This window comes from Microtus pennsylvanicus, chromosome 19 (assembly GCF_037038515.1).
Source record: "Microtus pennsylvanicus isolate mMicPen1 chromosome 19, mMicPen1.hap1, whole genome shotgun sequence".
Lineage (NCBI taxonomy): Eukaryota > Metazoa > Chordata > Mammalia > Rodentia > Cricetidae > Microtus > Microtus pennsylvanicus.
Window position 1 is genome coordinate 16,678,238 of NC_134597.1, and position 23,278 is coordinate 16,701,515.

Here is a 23,278-nt window from a genome sequence, read left to right on the forward strand (position 1 = left end):
CAGACACATGTATGAAACGGAACAAACTAAAGAAGGCAGGGAAGAAGACTGTGCTCATTAGAGAGAAATATCAACATTCAAAAAGTCAGGATGAGCCAAGGGTGGTGGTGCGCACATCTAAACTTAGTACCTGAGAGGCAGAGAAAGGCAGATCTCTCGATTCAAGTGCAGTCTGGCCTGCCGAGTGAGTTCCAGGACAGCCAGGGCTACATAGAAACCCTGTGTTCCCCCCCCCAAAAAACAAACAAAAAAAAAAGTTTTTAAAATTCAGTACGAGGACTAGGGCTCATGAGCAGTGTCAGCAGTGCCTGTCCACCATGTACTGAACCCTGGGTCTGATCCCCAAGCACCACAAAAACTAGGTACCGTGATGAGTGCCTACAACCTCAGCATCCAGGAGGTGGAGATGCTGTGGTGGCTTGAGTAAGAATGGCCCCCACAGGCTCAAAGATCTGAATGTTCAGTCGTCAGGGAGAGGCACTTAAGAAGGACTAAGAGGCCTTGGAGGAAGTGTCACTGGGGTAGGTGTTGAGGTTTCAAAAGTCCACCAAGCCCCCAGACACACACACACACACACTTTCTTTCTCTCTCTCTCTCTCTCTCTCTCTCTCTCTCTCTCTCTCTCTCTCTCTCTCTCTCTCCCCCTCGGTCTGAGGATCAGGATGTAGCTCTTGGCTCCAATGCCACGTGAGCTGTCTTGCTCCACTATGATGATAACGAACTATACTTCTGAAGCTGCAAGCAAGCCCCCAATTAAATGCTTTCTTTTTCTAAGAGTTGCCTTGGTCACAGTGTCTCCTCACAGCAAAGGGACAATGAGCAAGACTGATGTGAAGTTCAAATTTCAAGATCACCCCTTGCTACAAAATGAATCGAGGGCCAGCGGGGCTACTTGAAACCCTGTTCAGACAAAAACGGCAGAACAAGGGTAAGGATTTAGTTGAGTGATACACCAAAAGGCCTCCTGCACTACAAAACAAGAGCAGACAATAACTCAGTATGCAGCCTAAGCTGTTATTGCTGCGCTACTGTGAACTTAATAGATCTTAACATCAAATGACTATAGATGTCAACACTGAGTGCTTAACAGAAATATTAACTTGAAAAATGACTTAATATTGGCAGGATACTTTGGTACTGAATCCTACCAGGCACGTGTTTTTAAAAAATAATCTACAGAGTGAGCTTTCAAAACGCCAAGTACACACGATGCACACACCTGTAAATCCTTGCACTTAGGAGGGAAAGGGAAGGGAGCAAAGAGTCCAAAGTCGTCCTTGCTCAGACAGGGTGCTCGGGACAGAACGAGCTGCACGGGACTCTGTCCGCAAACACAAAACAAAGCCCTACAAAAGGAATAAGAAAGCTATGGGAAGGGAAAAACCATTCACGGTTCCCTAACAATGAAAAAGTCTTCCACGTTTTTAGGGAAACAAACTGATGCGGGAGGTCCTTCTGTATAATATGTGCTGCTTGTACTGGTTGATGAATAAAGCTGTTTCAGCCAATGGCTTAGCCAAGTAAAGCCAGATGGAAGTCCAAACAAAGATGCAGAGAGAGCACAGGCGGAGCTGAGGAGATGCCATGTCGTACCCGAAAGAGTAACATGCGGCACCAGTAAGCTGCAACTCCATGGCAATAGACGGATTAACAGAAATGGGTTAACTTAATAGTTAGAGCTACCCAGTAAGAAGACATTGGCCAATTAACTGTGACTGATAATAAGCCTCTGGGTGGTTATTTCATAAACGGCTGCAGGAACTAGCGGGCGGGACCTAGGGGTGGAGAGAAACCGGTCCAGTGGGAGCAGGCAAGACAGAGAAAAGCCTTCTGTCTACAACAAACTAATCTTGTACTCTGAGTAGAGGAAGGAAAAAAAAATTAAGCAACACAACATTAAAAAAAAAGTTTTACTTCTGCTAAGTGGTACTCCAAATGGAAGACTACAAAGCCATAAACCAAGAACTTTTAAATAAGTCAGCAGACTAATCTCTTCAGAATATTGTTCTAATGAAAAACTCTGGGAAGAATGGGATGCAGATGGTCTATGCCTACCTGCTCTTTTTTGTTTGTCTGTGACAGAATTTAAACACCTCACTCCCCCTGCTCAGTCTCCAGTCTCCAGAATGCTGGGATCACTAGCCTGGGCCACCTCCCCGTCTCTGAATTTTCAGGTATCTGAATCAACATCCCACGGTTTTTCTTGCTTGTCTTCAGTAGCACAAAGTGGAAATTCATTTGAAGCAGGCTTAACATCTAAATGCGGGAAAGTGAAAACCCAAGTCCAGAGTGTTCTTACTTCCCACGGACTGTTAGCCAATGCAACGGGGAGATGAGACAAAACAGGATTGTACTCGGGAGACTTCACTATCTACCACACCCACATAAACTGTCCTTAAACCTTACCTCTCAGCTGCTCTTCCTGGTTAGCAACAGGGAAGAACACTCCAGAAACCTGTTATCTGATCTACCGCAGCCCAGAGAAAGATCCACTCTCCTACACTGGCAAACACACTCTAATACACAGTCTCTACTTAAAAACAGGTGACAATAGGTGCCTAGGCTAGGCCAACTTTGCCCAGGCTAGGCAACAACAGGCAGTCAAGCCTGACAGACATTCTGAGAGCAGTGTTGCAACCCCAGACAGCTCAGTGTTAGCCATTTCCTAGCAGAACTCTGGAGACTAGAGAAACCAGGAAGAGACCTAGAATTCTTTCTGCCCCTCCAAGACATGGGGCTGACGGCGGAAGCATGCCGGCTGACCCACATGCACTTAACCAGTTTTCCAACAAAACGCTTATGGGATTCAAAAGAAAATAAAAGAGAGAATTCTTCCCTCAACCTAAGTAATACAGCGAACCAACTTTCTTCGTCCATGAAGGAAGCTCAAACACACTTAGGGTGGTTCGGCACCCACTTCTCAGTGATACAGAAAGACAGTGTAGGATCACAAATGCCATCCGAGCTTTTCATTTTCCTGAGCTGGCAGCCAGAGTATGGGTCTCTTCTGAGACGGGCTGGTTAACCTTCATTGCCACTACATCTCAAAACCATTCTGCCCAGGAGGGTACATCGCGAGTCACATCGCCGAGTCAGGCTATTTAGTCAATAAAGTGGGAATTAGTGAGGACTATTAAAAAGAACTGATAAAAAAGCTACAGGTCAAATGGACCCGCCACACCTACTGTGCATGCTACACGAAGGAAATCTTTCAGTGTACTACAAGACTTTCTAGGAAGCCACGACTGCATAAATGGATGGGAATGAGCAGCAGGGCTAGAGATGAAGGATTGTCTGTGCATGGTATTGATGTGTGCACATCTGTGTGGGTGTACGCATGCACTGTGTGGGAGGGTACGCATGCATGTGTGTGGACCCAGACATCGCTGTCAGCTGTCTTCTTCAGTTACTCCCTGTGCTCTCTCGTTGAAACTGGATACTCTTTAGGCTAGATGGACCAACCAGGGAGTCCCAGAGATCCCTTGGCAAGCACTCTGAAGAGTAAGAGGTCTCCCCAAACTCCAGTAGAACTGTTCTTATCTTATATCCTAACCTTCACAATAACTCTTTAACATCGCAAGAGCAGCCCTGAGGCCCTAGACACCTAAAATCCTTTCTTAAGAAACACGCTGCCTTTCCCATTAACAGTCTAAATGCAGAGGGTCCTGAACACACTTGTCTTTGTAAAGATTCAGTGACACACCCTATCACGCTCTTTTACGGCCTCACAGAAGTGTTACCCACACCAGGGAGGTCAGAAGCACTAGTGTGCCTTTGAACAAGCCAATTCCTGTGCTCCTACAGACCTGCAGGATCAGACTCCTCGGAGCAGGCATTAAAATCCTCCACGTTTAACAAGCTTCTGGACTGAGTCTCTCTGGGACTTAGAGCTGAGAGCTTCAGGGTAACAGCACACCAACCCACACAGAGGAAAAGGTAAGAGAGGGGGAAAAAAATAAAAAATGAAAACCAAGGCGGATCCAAGACAAAATAAAAACCCAAAGTACAAGTCATATGGCAGGAATGTTCATTCTTCTTTGAAGCACAGATGGAAATGGGGCTGTCTGTCCCCGGGCCAGGTCTGCCAGGTGGAAGAGGGGAAAGCAGGCAGGGAAGCTGGAGAGCGGTGAGGAAAAGAAAAAGAACTCTTTGGCAACGGTTAAAACAGATTCCTCAGGCCTAAACTGCCCACATGTTTTCCCACAGATCTTCCAGGTCTTCTCCTCTACAAAGCAGAATTCTGTTCAAAACTCTAATGGCCACTTGAAAAACTGAAATGGTGATTCGCTTTCTAGAACCCAGAACATAAAAAAACAGTGCAGAGTCCTACAAACTAGCATGTTTAAAAACCTTAATCCTACCCTATACAATTACGGGAAAGACGGGCAGACAGATATTACCAAGAAAAAGGTACAAAGGGGCGGCAAGGTGGTTCTGCAGGTAAGTGTGCTTGCTGACAAGCCTGACGCCCAGAGCTCAAGTCCCAGAAAGAAAGCCAGCTCCTACAAGTTGTCCTTTACCCCCACACAGGAGCCACGACATGGGTGTTTTCCCCTCCTTCTACATACGAAAAGGAACAAAGAAAAATAAAAATAAACTTCTTTCGAAAAGAATGACAAAAATAAAAACTATGTTTTAATTATAGGAGGAACAAAGTAGGGTATGACATGTCAGTTTACACACTGTTGAGGTTTTTGATTTGTTTTTAAGAAAGAAAACAAGAAAGAAAGGGAGGCACAAATCAACACCCCGTGTGGCGGGGGTTGTCACTTCCTGCAACTACTTTACACTACACTTGATAAGGATTTGCAGCTTCTTAAGCTCGGGTTTCAGGATTCCCCTACACAGACACTTCCTTTACACTTGAGGTCAAAGGGAAAACTGAAACACACCAAGGTTGACAGGCTTCAGCAGCCAAACCACTTCTGAGAAGGGCTCGACCTGCCCGAACAGAAAGGCAGTTCAGCAGCCATTGGCACAGCACAGAAAGAAGCCACAGAGGAAAAGAAAAATGTATCAGCTAAAACGATTTTACAAGCTCCTATTTTTTTATTGTCCAATGCCCTTCAAAACTCATTCCAAGACCACTAATTGCAGGTGCCATTAGTCAGCACAGCTGATCCCACAGCACACTCTTAACAAGCTTGGTGGAGATGTGATGAAAACCACCAGGAACTCATTGCTAAGTACGGATGCTCCTGCATCAATCCAACTAGCACACAAGATGCTCAACTGGGTACCAAAGGGGCAGGGGGAGACAAAATAGAGAGTGCGACACTGAGAGTTTGTGGCGATCACTCGGGTTTACATAATCCCCCTCTCTGTAGCTTTTCATCTCCACAACCATGCAGAGACACTGAAAGTCACTGACTGGAGGAATTTTTATCTTGCCCTTTTATGTTATTTCTTCATACGAAGAATGGTCGTTTCTAATAGAGAACACGTTTTAAGAATCTGTGGAACAGCCCTAATCACTCGCATAAAGCTAAAGACAAAACCTAGTAGACTGCCAGAGAAATCACCAGACTAGCATCCTCCAGAAACAGAAGTACAGTAGCTTAAGGAAGGCTAACTTACCCATTCCGCCACTTTCCCATTTAGTGGCAACGGGAAAGTTATTAACTGTATTTTCTGCATGAAATGGAGATCTCTCTGTACTCCCTAAGTCACTGTGTAGGCAACAATGTTTCCAAAGTCTTGGGAAATCTAACAGTCTATCTTGGTCCTGAATGAATCTCACAGGCCCGGAATCTACCATTATCATCCAATTCTACTTAATATCTCACGAAAACTCTTATTTTAATACGTAGAATGTGAGTAGCAATAGGTCCCTGGAGTTGTGAAAAATATGTGCGTGAAAATACTGGGGAACTGAGATAGTAAAGACACAAAGTACCGACTTTGTATCCATGTATTTCTGCCTAAAAAGAAGCAAGGCAAAAGTTCTATCAGTTCTGTATTATAGGAAGTGATTGTAAGTGGAAGCTGACGACTTCCACCAAGTTACGGCCGGACACATCAATCTGAAACAGCCCAACCGTCACTCGTTATTTAGGCATAATGGCACTGACCATCATGTGTACTCCAGCTATGAATACAGCAGGGGGGAAAAAATGAGATAATACAAACAGCGCTCATCAAAGACATAAAACACCAACGGGCTAGCTTGCAAAGGGAGAACGTGGCTTTGCAAGTGGCTCCAGCTGGGCAGAGCCTTTCAACTTTACAAGGGAGTCAAGCCGGCCCTGCACGGAGTTCAAGTCCAACCTTGCAAGTCCCATCCCATCCCGTTCTCCGGGAACGCTCAGCCTGCGGGATTCCGGCCGCCAGGGGCACACCCGGCTTCCAGGTGGGTGCAGCTCGAGCCCGGGGACGGCCGCGACCCGGAGCCAGGTGCAGACGCCGCTGGCCGTGCGGGCCGCGATGCTCGCACGGCCCGGACCCGCGGCGGCAGCAGCAGCAGCAGCAGCAGCAGCAGCAGCAGCAGCAGCAGCAGCCGGGACCCGCGTCGGGATGCAAGGCAGCCGGCTTGGAGCTCCTCTCCTGCCTCCGCGCCCAGCCGCGCCCAAGCCCGCCTCCTGCCCGAGCCTCACCCGCCAGCAGCCGCGCCGCCGCTACTCCTGCAGGAGGCCGACGGGAACCTCCTCCTCCTCCGCCGCCGCCGCCGCCGCCTCCCGCTCGCGCCCCGGCTCCCTCCGGCTCGTCCCGCCGGGCCCCGCGCTCGCCCGCGCCTAGGAGGAAGCCAGCTCGCCCCAGGCCTCCTCCCACGCTGCCCGCCGCCGCCAATGGGCCCCGCCGCCGCTCAGCCGCGCACGCCCTCTGCCGGTGGAGGACCGAGCCGGTGCCGCCACCCTCCCCGGTCGCCTCTGCGACTCCAGCCCAGCCTTGCTCAATCTGCGCTTGCCACGTGGGAGCTGCCTGCCGCGTCCTCAGCCAGGGGCTGAGTGACTCCCCCGGGAGGAGGGAAAATGGGTCAGCGCCTCCGCCCTGAAGTCACACGTACAGAATCCCAACCTTTGAAATGACCAGCCCTCTCCTAGACTTGCATCAGACTAGGACCATACGGAAAATCTTCACTTGACTGCTAGAAACTAGGTAACTGATGAGAAAAATCCCATAGGCAGGAGCATCACAGCAAATTCTGCAGCCCTGAGTGGTCTATCCAAGAAAAAAAGTGTTGTTTGCAAGCCAATTTCTTTTTTCAAATTATTTGCAATATGATAAATGTTTTTCCTCTTTTGTTAGGAACTTTATTTTTTTTTTGTAAGATTGTATGGGTCACTGAGAAATTAACACAAATTTTAGTATGCGCAATCTGAGAGTACAATATTATATCATGCTTCAAATCCATATCTGAATAATTAGCAACTATTAACTATTATTTCCTAGGAAAATTTCATGGTTGGATAATTTATGGTAGCAAAAATTAAAATGCAGGCTATGGCAATTAGGTTAACATATTTCAGCTTTCCTTCAAAAATATGAAACATGCAACCTAAAACAGAGTTTTGGATTCTGATGCTTATGACCCGGGAAAGGGAAAGAAAGAGAAAACAGCTGAGCACCTTCTAACTGCCCAATACCTTTCTAGGTCTTTGAGTCACTGTGCTGTTGCTGTGAAGAGACACCATGAACAAGGCAACTCTTGAAATCATTTCACTGTGGACTTTCTTACAGTCCACGATCGTCGCAGAGGGAAGCAGACAAAAATGGAGCTGGGGTAGTAGCAGAGAACTTTATGCCCTGATCTTCAGGCACCAGGTAGAGAACAAGAGACATTACTGGGCCTGGCAAGGGCTTTTGAAACCTCAAAGCCCACCCCTAGTGACACTCCTTCTCCAGCAAAGCCACACCTCCTAATTCTTCCCAAACAGTTCCACTAACTGGTGACTAAGCTTTCAAATATGTGAGCCCGTGGGGGAGGGGTTGCGTTCTCATTCAAGCCACCACTTTCTTAAGGTACATGTTCTCATGCTTAGGCAAAGTAGAAATCTGTATGTTACTTTAATGAATCAATGAACCAAGATTTAAAAATTAGCTCTAAATCACTTGGTCAAAAAGCAAGTTGTGCATTTCCATTTGATTCCGCTCAGCCACAAATAAGAAGCATTTAGCTTTTACCTTACCACAAAGCTGTGGCCGTGTATATATGCCATCCCTCTACTTCCTGTATCCCACTGAAAGAATTTAGGAAGCCTCTTGAGTAGGAATTTCCTGTTTGGGGATGAACAGACCAGTAAGGAACCTGTAGTTGCCACATCCTTAGAACCCCACTCCTGAAGCAGTGTTTCTTCCTAAAGGCTGTTTGATCTCCTATTCCCAACGCACAATAAGATGTAGCTCAAAGTCCTTCTGGTCAGCAATAACGTTAAGAATACTGAGTCACAACCGACATTGTTTTATTTTGATTTGTTGAATAAAACAGAGCTCAACCATTCCCAAACACGTGCAGCCTGCACTCTGTGAGAATCTGTGTGTCTGTGGATATGTCCTGTGTTATAATGTAGACTTTTTATTTCTTACTTAGGACAGGTTGTGAGTTTTTGTTTTTAAGTCAATAAATCACTCCTTTAGAATGGCCCAGACTTAGCCTGTTTTGTGGAAAGGTCAGACTAACTTCCTGTGTTTTATTTGTCAGGGTTAGGGAGGCAGGTGAAGTATTTGGGTTTAATGAGCACCAGTTAAGGAAAATGCCAGACACTTTACAGCTCTGGGAGGTACTGACCAACCTAGTGTTCCTGTGTGTTATGACAGGTGATGATCACTTACGTTCCAGAGCTAATGTTGCGTGTCTACTTACTACCTGCCAGCACAGGTCTAAGATCTTGACGTCTGCCCATTCATTTAATCCTATAAATACAGAGAAGGAAAAGAATGAGCAGAAGAAAATTATGCCAAAGTTGAATTGCTAGGACCTCACAGGACCAAGCTGCAACCCACGCGAGTAAATTCATAGCCCCTCCCATTTTCTTGCCAAAGAAGAATTTTTATGGATCAGGCATGGTGCCATATACCTTTAATCCCAGCACTTACTTGAGAGGCAAAGAGAGGGAGGTCTTTGTGAGTTCAAGACCAGTATGGTTTACATAGTGAGCTTCAGGACAGCCAGGACTACATAAAGAGAGTCTGTCTCAAAACACAAAATGAAGGAGGAGGAGGAAAAAAGAGGAGAAGAAGATTCATCTTCTATTAAATGGGTGTGGGTTTTGAGGTAAAACTACAATCTGTGTTTATAAAGATTCTATCATATTATAAAATATAAAAATTATAAAAATCCTCAGGATCTTAGTTAACTGGAATAGTCCATATGGAATCATTCTTCTGTATTTAGAATACATTATGTATAAATATGACCACCAAGGATTGCAGTTATTCTGCAAAGTAACTCAGACCGGGATACTAAATGATGAGAAACTACCACACGGGAGGGGACGGTACGTATCTCCAAGCTGTGCTGATCACCCACACTGGGGCAATGGTGTGGGTGTGTCGTATTGTGCCTCCAACCTGGTATGGTTTGGGTTGGTGGCCCCAGAAACAAGTGTTAAAGTACCGGTCGGTAGTCTGTGATACTGTTGGTTGATGTTGGGACCTACCTATAAGAAGTAAGCTCTCAGTGAGGATATAAGATTACTAAGGGTGGATTCTTGATTGAGACATTGGCAACCCAACCACTTCCTTTCTCTCATTTGCTCCTCTGCCACTGTGAAATGAGTGTTCTCCTGCATGGGGTCTGAGTTTAGAATTCAATATAAGCATATTTTTATATCTTAAAGTAATCCTACTGCCCAGCTCCTGCCACGAGGTCCTGGCATGAAGTCCATAGACCCAAAAATAACAGTTTAGCTAACATGGATACAAATATCCGAAAAGCTGATCTAAAAGAAATCCTGAGTTGATAATCTCAGGAATTCTGTCCACTGATAGAAAGCTAACACAACCCTAGCTGTGCTCGGAGCTAAGTGAATCTCCAAAGTGACTCTAGACGGTGCCAGTGGGCCTACCCAGATGAAAGCACCCACAGCATCCTGACATCACAGACATTTGTTAAGCTCTGACATGGTTTTTAAGATAGTCGTCAAAAACGTAACCACAGAGAATAAGGTTTATTGAGCGGTGAGGAGAGCTGGCTGGGGATAGGAGTAGGATTGCTTTAAAATATAAAAATATGTTTAAATGAATTATAGACACAACTGTGAGAGATGGCCAGAAACTTACTGTGCTTTAAAAAAAAAGTGGGAAGCATGATAGATTAATGCGAAATACAGAGTAAAAGTGGCAAGCTTTATAGTCATACTGGGTAAAATATAAAACTCAGGTGTAGTTTAAAACTATGATTCAGAATTTTTATAACAAGGTGCACTCAGAATTTTGAGCTTTGTTTTTGCTCATAAGAACAATAATTATAGAGAGGATAGAACCTCTCTATACCAGTGCTTTTCATAGCACTGAATTTTGATAAGTCCACAAACTAAGTGGTTTAATTTGCTATGATGTATATATAAAACAGAATATAATCATTTAATCATTTCCTTTGCATAAAAAGCATGCTTAAGTTTTCAGTCTGTCCCTACTTTTCTATTAATGTAAAAGAGAATTCTAAATGCTCAAAAAGTTTGCTTGTTCAAATAATATCATTTCCATTTGCTTCAAGAGTATCTTTCAGTGTGCGAAAACTTTAGCATTTTTGTCTAAGTTATGAGTAAAATTAGGTGACAGTGTATAAGATGACCCATATCTTGAAAATGCATTCAAGTAATGACTACAAATCAGAACTCCTGGCCTTGGAATAAAATGCAGACGTATATAACAATTATTAAGATTATTAATGGATCCCTCAAAATTACTTTGTAATTCTGTCTCATAGCATATTACTCTCCCTTTTAACCTCATATAGTAGCTCATAACTATCCATAACTCCAAGTCCAGGGACTTGGACTCCCTCTTTTAACCTCTGAGGGTACAAAGCATGCATGTGATGCACAGAGAAACATGCAAAGCATATATATTGAAATAAATATATCTGAATATATATATATATATACAGATATATTTATATATATGAATAAAGTAAATACTGTAAAAAGCCGAATGGTCCTGTGCCACTGCAGGTTGGTACTCAAGCCAGGAACTGGGCCCGGAGACTTAAAAACACACACAGAGACAGACACATTCTTGAGACAAGAATGCCCACTTTATTGTGCTCAGGAGCAGCTTATATAGTGCACTGGCCACGCCCCAGCTCTCGGGATCTTTCAGCTGCAGACCCATCAGAGCCCACTCCACCATCAGGGGCTCGAGCTCAGAGCAGCTGCAGGCTGCTCAGAACAGAGGAAAACAAGCTGTTTACCAGAAATTCAGGGTCTGGGGGTCCACAGCCTCCAACAGCTCCCAACAAAATACATCTAAAAATATTGTAAATTTATGTTTGTCGGATTTTTAAAGCTAATGCCGTAAGTGCTTTCTTTGCCATGGAGCAAACAGGAAAATGTGACTGCACCTTTGACCTTCCTGTAGCTCAATGAGATAAACTCGAGTCAACAAAAACACGTCTGTCCACATAGAAAAAAATAAAAAATTGGCTAGAAAAGCTTTACAGAAAACACAACTGAACAAATATTGAATAAAGTTGTGTTATTCTAAGATATAACTGCTTAGGTCTGTGACTTCGTCACTGAAGATGTAGTGTGGGAACCCTTTAAGCCCTAAAGGACTCGGGCTGACTGTGCTGTTTTTATTAAACATTAACTTCTCTAGTTACATTCAATTGCGATGTGCTGTTTGCTCTGAGAGGCAAGATAGTAGTAATATGTGGAACAAAATACTACCTAATTGTTAGACTCCCATTAACATTGTTCTCTCGTGAATTACCTGGCCATTGCCGGCAGATCCACAACAAGGTCAGGGCCAAAATCCCGTGTGTTCACAACAGGGCTAAGAAAGAAACAAGTAACGGAAGAGAGATAAAATAAAACAAAGCAGAACTTACTGATACATTGCCGGGTTCCTTCTGTACCTTTTTTTTTTAAATTTATTTATTAAAGATTTCTGTCTCTTCCCCGCCTCCGCCTCCCATTTCCCTCCCCCTCCCCCGATCGAGTCCCCCTTCCTCGTCGGCCCAAAATGCGATCAGGGTTCCCTGCCCTGTGGGAAGTCCAAGAACCACCCACCTCCATCCAGGTATAGTAAGGTGAGCATCCAAACTGCCTACAGTGTACCTTTTCCACTGGGCATTCCCTACTCTGAACTTTGTGGAGCCTTTGTCATTAGTACAATGATCATCTGTCCCAAGAAATCAGACGGAAATACTGGAGCCCTGGATAGCTGCATCGACTTTCAAATGCTGGCATGATTTCATGAGTGGCATATCTTACCTCAATGCAAATCTATGACCTAAATATAGAGCCGGACTCACCTTGCTTCCCTAGTTGCTTTTTAAACTGCTTTACAAATTCTAGGTTAATATTTATTGCAGTGTCTTTATTACCTCCACTCCCACGGTGAGGGAATTCACATCTATGTTCCTCAATGCTTCTTCTGATTCTCTCCTTCCACGCTGTTGCTTTAGACTCACTTAGGGAATCCAGTGCATTTTAGTCATTTTTTTTTCTGTCACTGTGAACAAAATATCTGACAGGGAAAAAAATGTATGGAGGGAAAGATTGATTCATATTCGCCCACCGTTTCAAAAGGATTCCATGGCATAGCAGCCTCGGCAGTGTGGCTTATGTTGGTGGTGGAACTTTATGGTAGAGGTTTGTTACAAGGAGACCAACCAAGTACCACATCTGAGCTATTCTGACTGTACCCTGATTGAATATGAAAGCTTAGTTATGAATCCTTTATTATTTTTTCTATATATATTTTTGAAATATTTTTCTGTAGAACTGCTGTGGTTTCTTTGAGGCTTAGTTTGTATTTTCAAGTCTAATTTATTTAGCCAGAGAAGGTCCGGCTCCCATACAGAATCTGGTATTTTGTAATGTTCCATTCAATAGTCAAATTTTCCATTTCTATTCATGAAGCCAAAGCCAAAGAAATTGCTCACTTTACTGGAAAAATAATAATAATAATAAAATAAATAAATAAAATAGCAGGGGGGAAATTGACCCTTCAGGCTCTATAGATTCCAAAGCCCACTCATCCTCCCAAATCCCTTTTTTCTTCCATTCCTCCAGGCCACCATATGCCCCATTATATGGTAATGATGACAGACTTGAGGTGACAGAGCTGTGTTTGGAATTAGAAACAGGAATTTTAGATCCTGGTTCCATCCGTTTTACTAGCCAAGTGACTTGAAGCAAATTGCTTGGTCTTTCCAAGGCCATGTTGTATCTGTAAATTAGAACAATAACATTTCTCTTGCTGTTTTTAGTATAGAGATGGAACTTACCTATGCTCTCAGAAGTGGCTGAAAGAGGGCCTTCCCCTTGTTGCACGCACACACGGAGGTGCACGCTTATCAGTTTGGCCAGCCATCCTGTTCATTTGCATGATCTTACCTTCCCCATCCTCGGGACTCCAGAGGTTTGTTATTTTCAGTGTAATCTGCACTACCTTCCGCGTGTCTACCCTGAGTCATAGCAGCAGGCTTCCAGCAGTCAGCCGACGTGTCACATCTCTGACCCCAGGGCACGCCACGGGTGCTCATCCACTGACCCCCTCCAGGACATAAGAGGCTACACATTTACTCCCTGTGCCTGTAATTTAGCTCACCCTGCCAAACGCTTAGCTCCTGTACCAATCCTCTCCGTGTCCCTGGGGGTGGGGGGTGGCCCTTTAACAACTTTAGAGGAGCCTCTCCTTTGCACCAGGAATGTATGATGTAATTTCATTTCAGAGCTGCTCGCCTGCTATCACCGAGGAATTCGAAACAGTAGTTGAATATCTTCAGCATCAGAATAGTGTCAGGCACACCGCAGCTCCCCTACCTTTGTGCCTATTGAACTCAGCAGCACAATACAGGACAATTTTGAGCTCTGTATGAACCCTCAGATGTTTTAATATATCTCATTTTCAAGAGAAAATGCACGCACTGGCAACTAGACGTCTGTTGTATATTGCTGCAACTTTGTCACTTCTGTTATTGCCCAAATGGAACCGTGAGATGGACTTTTTTCCAATGGAATTTCCTTACCATTTGCCCATTTGTTATCCCCAAAGTAAGAAAAGGATGTGGTTATAAAAGGACTTGAGAGGTTTCTTTGCGGCGCTCAGGTAATTCTGTCTCTTCACTGTGGTGACAGATACCCTGTCTGTGTATCCAGAACTAACTAGAATGAGGGAACCAAGGGCAGTCTGTTCTGGTAGCTTCAGCTCTGCTCAGTCCCCGGTTGCTGGTGTGACCTCTCCAACTGATGTCTGTCAGTCTGCCTTCTTGCACATCTGGACCTGAAGCTGCTGGTTTTGAAGAAAAACAGGTAAAGAACTGATGAGATCTTTCCATTGCTTCCAAAAGCTGCATATAATCCTACAATGGCCACAGAATAAAAGACTTAATTAGGACCATCCTAAAAGGATCCATGACTAACTACCTAAGTTAGTATTCTTGAAGAATCATCTCATCTAATTTAATGTCAGTTTGTATCAGAGTTTAAGGGATTTGGGCATCTGCTACTGGAAAGAATTCAACCAATACAAATTATTCCAGGAGCCTGGAGCTATTCTATTAGCCTCTAGCATAGAACAGGTCTCCTATTACACAATGACAGATAATAGTATCTTCAAACAATTCTGGAGAATGACAGAGGTCTTAGTTACTGGGGCTGCCATGACAAATCTTGGACTTGTATTCTAAACAACAGAAATTTATTCTCTCACCATCTTGCAAGATGGAAGTCTGAAATGAAAACAAAGCCTTGGCAGTGACTTAGGGAAAATTAGGGTCCCCTCTTAAAGTTCCTAGTCACATCAATAACAGAACTTGAGAAAGAAGTCCCGTGGAAACTCAAGGACAATTTCTTAGTTAAAAAGAAGACCTCAGGAGCTACTGGAGGAGAACAGGAGAGAGAAAGGGAAAAACCATGCCTTTAAGCAGGAAATCAGATATGGAAGATGACAGAGAAACGCAGTGGAGAGGGAGGACTTAGAGAAAGAGAAAGGAAGCTCCTAGTGTCAGGGAGAAAGCCCACATTGTTGGAGAAATAACACTAAGAAAAGGAAAAGCTACACGGTTCTAAATAATTCAGAAAAGCAGGCAGACTTACAATTCTTCAGGCAACAGCGAGGATTCTGGGAAGGAAAAATAGAGTATATATTTCAAGGACTAATTATCACACCCATCTCATCAATATATCCTAGGGGTCTTCTCAGCCAAAGTGAAGGAGCCAGCCCAACTGGAAAGTTAGCTTTCCACACAGGCCAGGGACCCAGCTCTCATATCAGGTCTTGGAGGGTCAGTGGAGATTCCTTCTTTACCTTGCTCATCTTCTGGTGGCTACAGCTGTCCTTAGCTTGTGGTGACAGTATTCTAGTCACTGCATCTACCATCCCATGATCCTTTCCTCTGCTTCTCCTCTTTTGGATCTTGTAAAGCCACATCATTACTTAGGGCATGCTTAAATAATCTGGGGTCTGTTGGTAATTGACCGTCATAATCTCACAGGTAGTGGCACCATTAGGAGGTGTGGCTTTGTTGGAGGAAGTTTGTCACTGTGTGAGCAGGCTTTGAGGTTTCCCATGCTCAGGATATTGCCCACAGTCTCAGTTGACTTCCTGTGCCCTACAAGATGTAGGATTCTCAGCTACTCCAGCACCACATCTGCCCACATGCCGCCATACTCCCTGCCATGATGATAAGGGACCGCACCTCTGAAACTGTAAGTGAGCCTCCCTCAATTAAATGTTTTCTTTATGAGTTATGATCACAGTGTCTCTTCCCAGCAATAGAAACGCTGACTAAGACAGTTAGTTAATTTTGTGTTTCTGTGACCAAAGAACTGACAGAGAAGAACACTTACACAAAGATTTATTTACACAAAGATTTCATGGTTTGGGAGGGATTTCATTCCATCACAGCAGAGAGGCTCTGTCATGGTGGGTGGGATCATTGGGGAGAGTCTTGTTCACCAGCACTGGACTGGGAAGCACACAGTAGCTGCAGCTAGGAACCTGGATATAACCTTCAAAACCTTACCCCATGTGACCTACTTCCCCCAGGTGGGCCCCTACCTACTAAATATGCTGTGTGTTATTGTTTTCTGTCTCTTAAGAGACAAGCCATGCCCACTTTCTCCCCCATTCGCTGAGGCAGGCTGTTCTTCAGCTTTTGGCCTGAGCTTGCTCTCTTTCCCATCTTCCTCTTGGAGAGGCAGCTTTGCTTCTGACTCTCTCCCGAATTCTCCGCTTCCCCCCTTCTCTGTCTCTTTCTCCTTTCTCTCTCTCTCTCCCCACTTTCTCCCTTCCCCCTTCATAACCCCCTGAATAAACATTCAACCTCACCCTGCATGTCGTGTCTATCCATGTCTCTGTCTCCTGCCGGCCCACCATGTGTCTCCCTGCCTGGGACCAGCCACTGCTTGGGGACCGGCAGCCATCCTTGCCTGGGACTGGCTGCTCCCAGGGTCCACTGTCTGCTGCCACATGGCCTGCTACCACCATTTGGGACCTACAGCATTTCTGCTGCCTACTGCCACCAGGGATCTTGAAGCATTTTTTTTTAAAAAAAAATATAAAACTGTGGCCACTTAAAACACATCACCAGGTGGGGGTGAAATGTTCAAAACCTGGGGTCTATGGAGACATTTCATATACAAGTCATAACACATGATATTCTCTCAAGACTCAATATTTTTTCATTACAGAGTAGAAAAGAACAACTTATTGTTGTCTTGAAGGCATTGTGTCAGAAACCTGGGACCTGGGACAGGTTTATGTCCTTCCAAAATGCAAGAACTTACCAAATTTCAAAGAACTCGCAAGCTGTGGTGATTTCAGTGGTAGCTGTTTGTCAAATAATCCTACCTCCCTTGATAGTCTGACCAAGGGAAGTGTAGGTTTCTTTATTCTAATCTTACTACTAATATCAACTCTCGGATCACACATTGCATAGTAAATACTTACGTCTATCTATGTATGCATATGTGTGGTTTCTAGAACGAGTACAAGATAGGGTAAGAGAGAGTTGAGAAGACTCTAGTAGTGGGTTGATGATAGATAGGCAAGTAGAGTTTGTTTTGATAAGATAAGGAACCCAAGCCCCTCTCCAGGGCCTAAGGTGCTGTAGGGAAATGTTGGAGAGTCAGATTTTAGAACAAAGCCACAGAGCTGAGTCTAGCCATGAGGTAAAAGGCAGAATGCGGGTCCAGCAGCAGGAAATGCTAGGTTTGCATCCAGATGGATAGAACAGCAACTGGTATTCAATAGACCCATTAGCAGCAGGGGAGCAAGCTGAAGCCCCAGGGACAAACAGTCCTGAGTTCCATGGCTGTTGGTTCTGGATGCACACCCCAAGTATCAGCCATCACAGTGGGATGTATCCATTACTTTATGGGATCCAGATGAGAGTGCAACACACTTTCCATGATCTGGTGTGCCCAATAAGTTCTTGGGACTGGCTTTTGTGATATGCTTTTAACATACTCATAAGCCCCTCCAATTTCAATTCGTCTCTCTCGATAACTATAATAGTTACTTTTCCATTGCAGTCATAAAACGCCATCACCAAGACAACTTATAAAAGAAAGAGTTTCATTGGGCTTGTGTTTTCAGAGGGTTAGAGTTCATGTGAAGGCATGGGTGATGGTGGTCGATGTTTGGAGCACCCGCTGAGAGGTGCAGGGGGCAGAGAGTGCAGTGGGATGACGGGAGGCTTTTGAAGCCTCCAAGTTCACATCTATGACATACTTTCTCCAACAAGGTCACACCCCCATCCTTCCCAGACAGTTCCAGCTACTGAAGGCTAATTATCCAAACATATAAGCCTATGGAGGCCGTTCTAATTTAAACTACCACAATAACTCTAATTCTTCCCCTACAAAACTAACACAAGTCCATTCACAAGTGCTTCCCACCTCTCAGAAGGTCCTATCTCCTAACATTGCTGCATCAACGTATATGTGAGGGAGGGACATGAAAGCTACACTAACCAAACGGTCTTGGTTAGTGCAGATATATAGCAAACCCTGAAATCAAGTAGTTGCCTCCTCACTGAATCTTCTCCTCTAATATTGAATTTACTACTCTGTCTTTGCCTCCCTGTATAAAGTTTAAGATCATTTTGTCATCATACAATGATGTGTTGAATTTGAGATGATGCTGAATCTGTAGATGAAGTTGGGAAAAGCTTACATCACAGCGTTGTACTTTTTGTAGCCATGAATGTGAAGTAGATCAATTCATGTATGTCTTTCATGGGGTCTTCTAGCAATTTGTAGTCATCCTCATAGAGATCTTACACACTTTGGTAGTTTGAACCCACTTGTTTCAGTGTAGGAGATGCTACCCTAGGGATGTGGCTTTAGCTCCAAGTTCCACTTGTTCATGATCGGTATATAGGAAAGCAATTGCATCCTGTATATTAACCTTGAATCCTGTCATTTGTCGGCTCAAAAGGCTTTGAGATTTTTTTGTTTTGTTTTGATTTTTTTAAGATTTTCAATAGATCATCATGTCATTTGCAAACAATGATGTGCTGAATTTGAGATGATGCTGAATCTGTAGATGAAGTTGGGAAAAGCAATTTTATTTCCTCTTTTTCAATCTCTATGCTTTATTTCCTTTTCTTGTTTTGTTGTATCAGCTAGAACTTGAAAGTGTAAATACAGTAGTGTGAACAGACATTCTTGCTTTGTTCCTGATCTGTGCAAGAAACTTTCAACTTACAATGTCAACTTTAAGTTTGACTTATTCATTGTCTATTCGGGGGACATGCTTACAAAATGTAGCCCGGACTATTCTCAAGCTTGTAACCCTCCAGAACCAGACTCCTAACTGCTGGGATTCTAGGTGTGTAACTTGACAGATCTTATCTTCCAAGAAACTAATTCATTTCATTTAGGCTGTCCAATGTGTGGCCACAGAGTTGCTCATGAAGGCCAATTGCTATACTTCTAATGTCTCTAACATCAGTAGTGATGGCCTCCCTTTCATTTATGACATTAGTGATTTGTATCTTCTCTCCTAGTCTCTTACTTTACTGACTAGACATTTGATGATTTTATTGTCTTCATAGCTAGCCTTCGGATTTGTTGATTCAGTTTGTCACTAGAGTCTTTATTAAATCCATCCCTCTAGCCTTCTCATTTAGCTTCAGCACAATTTTAATGATGGACTTTATGACCACCCTGAGGACACAAGCGAGATCCTTTTTAACATAACATTGTCCCCTGCTGTTGCACTTTCCTCTCTTCACTTCTATCTACTTTGCTCTCCAATTTTCTATTCCAGGCTTTCCTGGTTTTTGTGTGACTAGTGTTGCAGCTTGTAAGATAAACCACAGTGGATTGGAGTGCTCTAGCCTCTCTCGGGACACCTTGACATCCTAGAATCACCTTTAGATTGCGGTTACCAACCACAGAGATGTTTGTTTTCTGTAGTGTATATATATTTTATTTCTATTTTATCCAAACTCTTGCCCAGTTTATACAGCCTGATGTTATCAAACACATCTCTATCTTCCTTTCCTCTTATCTCTCCTCCAGTCATATTGGCTTCCTTGCTATTCCTAGACCATGCTTCACGGACTCCATGTTACCATGGCATCTGACAAGTACCTAAAAAGAATACATGAGGAAAGACTCCTCTGATAACACAATATCAGCTTTGAAAAAAAATACTAAAGCAAAGAAATTATAATTGTGAAATTATTTATTTATTTATTTATTTATTTATTTTTTGTAGACAGGGATTCTCTGTGTGACAGTCCTGGCTCTCTTAGAACTCTCTTTGTAGACCAGGCTACCCTGGAACTCACAGAGATTCACCTGCCTCTGCCTCGCAAATGCTGGGATTAAAGGCGTGTGCCACCACACCTGGCCTGGAATTATCTTCTTAATAGAGTGTTATTTTAAAATGAAAGGCATTTACATTACCATGTAAACCATATGTGAACAATTTCACAATAGACATATTGTAAATGTGAAGTGTGGTCCTGTGGTAGACTGTTTGCTAGCATGCAGGAAGCTCTGGTTTCAAACCCCACAGTGTATATATATATACACATATATATATATATATATGTGTATGTATGTATGTATTATGTATAATATATATCTTACATTTCAAAACTTTAAAAATATTGTGCTTTTTTTATGTTCATCTTTGCCTTCTCAAGATGATACCATTTATATACATATGACATAACTCTTTATTGATTCTTTGGGAATTTCACATCATGCTCCCCAATCTTGCAATCCTGCTCACTTCCCAGTTCCTCTCCTCTCCCCTGTAGCATCCCACTTCAACCTGCCCCCCACACACACCAAAAAAAAAAAAAATTAAAAGCAATCAAAAAAGTCACCTTGCTTCTTTGTCTTTCCAACACCTCTTCATACATCCTACTGGCATCCGGCACTATACTTCCACATAGTGTACCCTTTTGTTCCAACAGCCCTGCCTGCAAAATGTTCATTGCAACGAGTCACTGGTCTGACAAAAAGCCTCTGGCACACCCTCATCACAGGACTCTCACCAAAACTCCTCTCAGATATCCTGCTGTGATGTTTTAATGTATTTTCTATTTAGTGTGCATTGTATTTGTAATCAAATTTATTATGGTTGTAAAACATGATCATAAACTGGGCAGTGGTGACACACGCCTTTAATCCCTACACTTGGGAGGCTGAGGCAGGTGGGTCTCTGAGCTCGAGGCCAGCCTGGTCTACAGAGCAAGTTCCAGGACATCCAGGACTACCCAGAGAAAGCATCTTGAAAACAAAACAAACCAAAAAAAAAGCCCAAACCATGATTTTAGAAGTGGCTCATCTACTTAGGTAATCCTCCTGTGTTAGTCAACTAAGAGACATATCTGACAAAATCAATTTGTGATGAAAGCCTTGTTTTTTCTCATCGTTGGCCAGAGTTCATAGAACCTGAGTCTGACTCTTCTCACACTGATCTGTGGAGGCCCAAAACTGTGGGCCCATTTCCACCTTTTCTGACAGTCAGAGTTGGAGGATGCTCAAATGGTTGACAAGCCTAGCTGCACAGCCCTACTCAAGATGTGACTGCTTGATTCTTTAACATTAAAATAGCTCATACAAGTAGGCCTATGCTATCCTGACAGGTGGTCAGGATATGCAAATGGACTTCTGCTCCTTCTTTTGTAACTATGAGGCCACCTAGAGCAGCTTCACACTTAAACAACAAAATGCTAATGATTTGATGTCTCAGGATGTTAGAGTGATTGACTGATTAAGTTATCATTTGTATCGTGTTAATAAAGTTTTTCATTACATTTTCCCCTCCCCCCATTTACATTGGGTATAAAAGCTATGGAAAAATAAATGCAGGTGATTTCAGTATTCACTGAAATGCCCTTCTGGTACTGTTCTATGGTTTCTGTCTTATTTTTTTTCATGCATCTCCATATTCTTTACTAATATTTCGAAACCTCCATACAAGAGATATTTTTGTGGAAGCTGATCTATGACACTAATCTGTTCATCTTAATGTCATATTTGCATCAGGTTATTGGTGAAGAACTTGAATTTTTGTATGAGCTGCTCATACTTGCTCAACTTTACCTTTTTCCTGAATTCAACCTGCCAACCATTGCAATTCTCGTTGCTTTTTTCACATCAGACTTTCCTTTCTTAAATGATGTATTTATTCAAACAAACTATGTGTCAAGGGTGTCCCTGAATGGAGGCCTAGTAGAGAGGCCATTGAGTGAAGCTGTGAGGTTAAAGCCTGGATGGCCTTGGAAAATCCAAGATGGTAGAGATTCCAGAGTTGTGGGATACCTGCCAGGGAGAGATGCTAATAGAAGGAACAAGAGGAAGATGTGTGTTGCAGTCAACAAAGCTGAATGGAATTGGAGATCTGAAGAGCATTTTGCCATCAGACATGGAGATGCTGAGTTTGGAGTATACCCAACTGGTTTTCAGTCTTTTTTTTTAATCTAGTATTTCCTCCCTTCCCTGAGTTTTGGAATGCTTAAGTATATCAGGTGCCATTATATGTGGGAAGTATGTGATTTGCTTTTAATTTTTATTTTTGCAGGTGATTATAGTGAAGAGATTGCATGAATCTCAGAAGAGACTTTGAACTTGAAAACATTATTGAGAGTATAATAATAGTCTATGAGAATTTTTGAAGTTGGACTAAATGCATTTTGCATTGTGATATTATTGCAAGCTTATGGAGACCATGGAGTGGAAGATAAAAGTTTGGATGTAATTGGCCCCCATAATCTCATAGGGAATGGCTCTATTACAAGGTGTGGCTTTGTTGGAATAGGTATGATTTTATTGGAGGAAGTGTGCTACTGTGGGGGCAGGCTTTAAGGTTTCCTGTGCTCTGTGTCTCAGTTGATTTCTTTTGTCTTCTGATCAAGATAGAGCCACCACCTCTGCCTGCATGCCGTCATGCTAGCCACCATGACTGAACCTCTGAAACTGTAAGGGAGCCCCCTAATTAAATACTTTCCTTATGAGTTGCCATGATCATGGTGTCTCTTTACAGCAATAGTAAGCCTACCTAAGACACCTTGTCACCTGGACATGTCCAGCTGCTAGGGAATCTGATAGTCTCATGTTGGGTGGGGGTGTGCTAGACTAAATTGGATTGTTATGAAGTAGAAGGAGTGGGCACTGACAGCTCTTTTAACTAATAGTCGACTCTAAGATCTTGAAATAAATGAATATTGTACAATATGAATATTGTACTTTGTTCAATTTTCAATGTGTTTCTATGTCTAAGAAAAAAATCTAGGTGTTTTTTTGCTAAGAAATTAATTTGTTGGTGAATCTGATATTTCAAAAGGAGAAAAAATGAAAATATTTCACCAGCTTCAATACATGAATGTCAAAACACCCAGTTTTATGTATTGATTTATAGAATAAATAATTTCAAAGTTGGATATAAAGATGTGTTGTCTCATACTAATTACTCATGGTGCTAAAAACTAACCTTTATAAAAATAAAACTGATTTGTTTTTCTTATTAATTAAATGAAGTAGAGGCTGTAAAAAGCCAAAAACTCCTTCTCCATTTTAGGGATTTTGACTACTACTTCAGTTTTTGTTTTTTAAATTCAAAGTCAACTAAAAATTATGCCCTTAAAATTTAGAGCTGGAAGCTTTTAATAGGAAAAGATTCTTTGGCTAGATGAAATTCT

The 23,278-nt window shown here is 43.0% G+C and overlaps 2 protein-coding genes across 2 annotated transcripts in view; one reads left to right on the forward strand and one right to left on the reverse strand.

Annotated features, from left to right (window-relative positions):
• The window catches only part of Fam3c (FAM3 metabolism regulating signaling molecule C), a 39,339-nt gene extending 32,610 nt beyond the window's left edge, over positions 1-6,729 (reverse strand). Inside the window, exon 1 of the mRNA XM_075953388.1 lies at positions 6,594-6,729. The gene's annotated coding sequence lies outside the window, so the exon portion shown is untranslated. The remainder of the gene's footprint in view (positions 1-6,593) is intronic.
• LOC142838507 (uncharacterized) lies at positions 4,339-7,664 on the forward strand. Its single transcript, XM_075953972.1, has 3 exons — positions 4,339-4,440; positions 6,101-7,095; positions 7,592-7,664. The coding sequence occupies exons 1-2, from the start codon at positions 4,339-4,341 to the stop codon at positions 6,989-6,991; spliced, it is 993 nt and encodes a 330-aa protein (XP_075810087.1). The 3' UTR covers positions 6,992-7,095; positions 7,592-7,664.
• Positions 7,665-23,278: the final 15,614 nt, after the last annotated feature.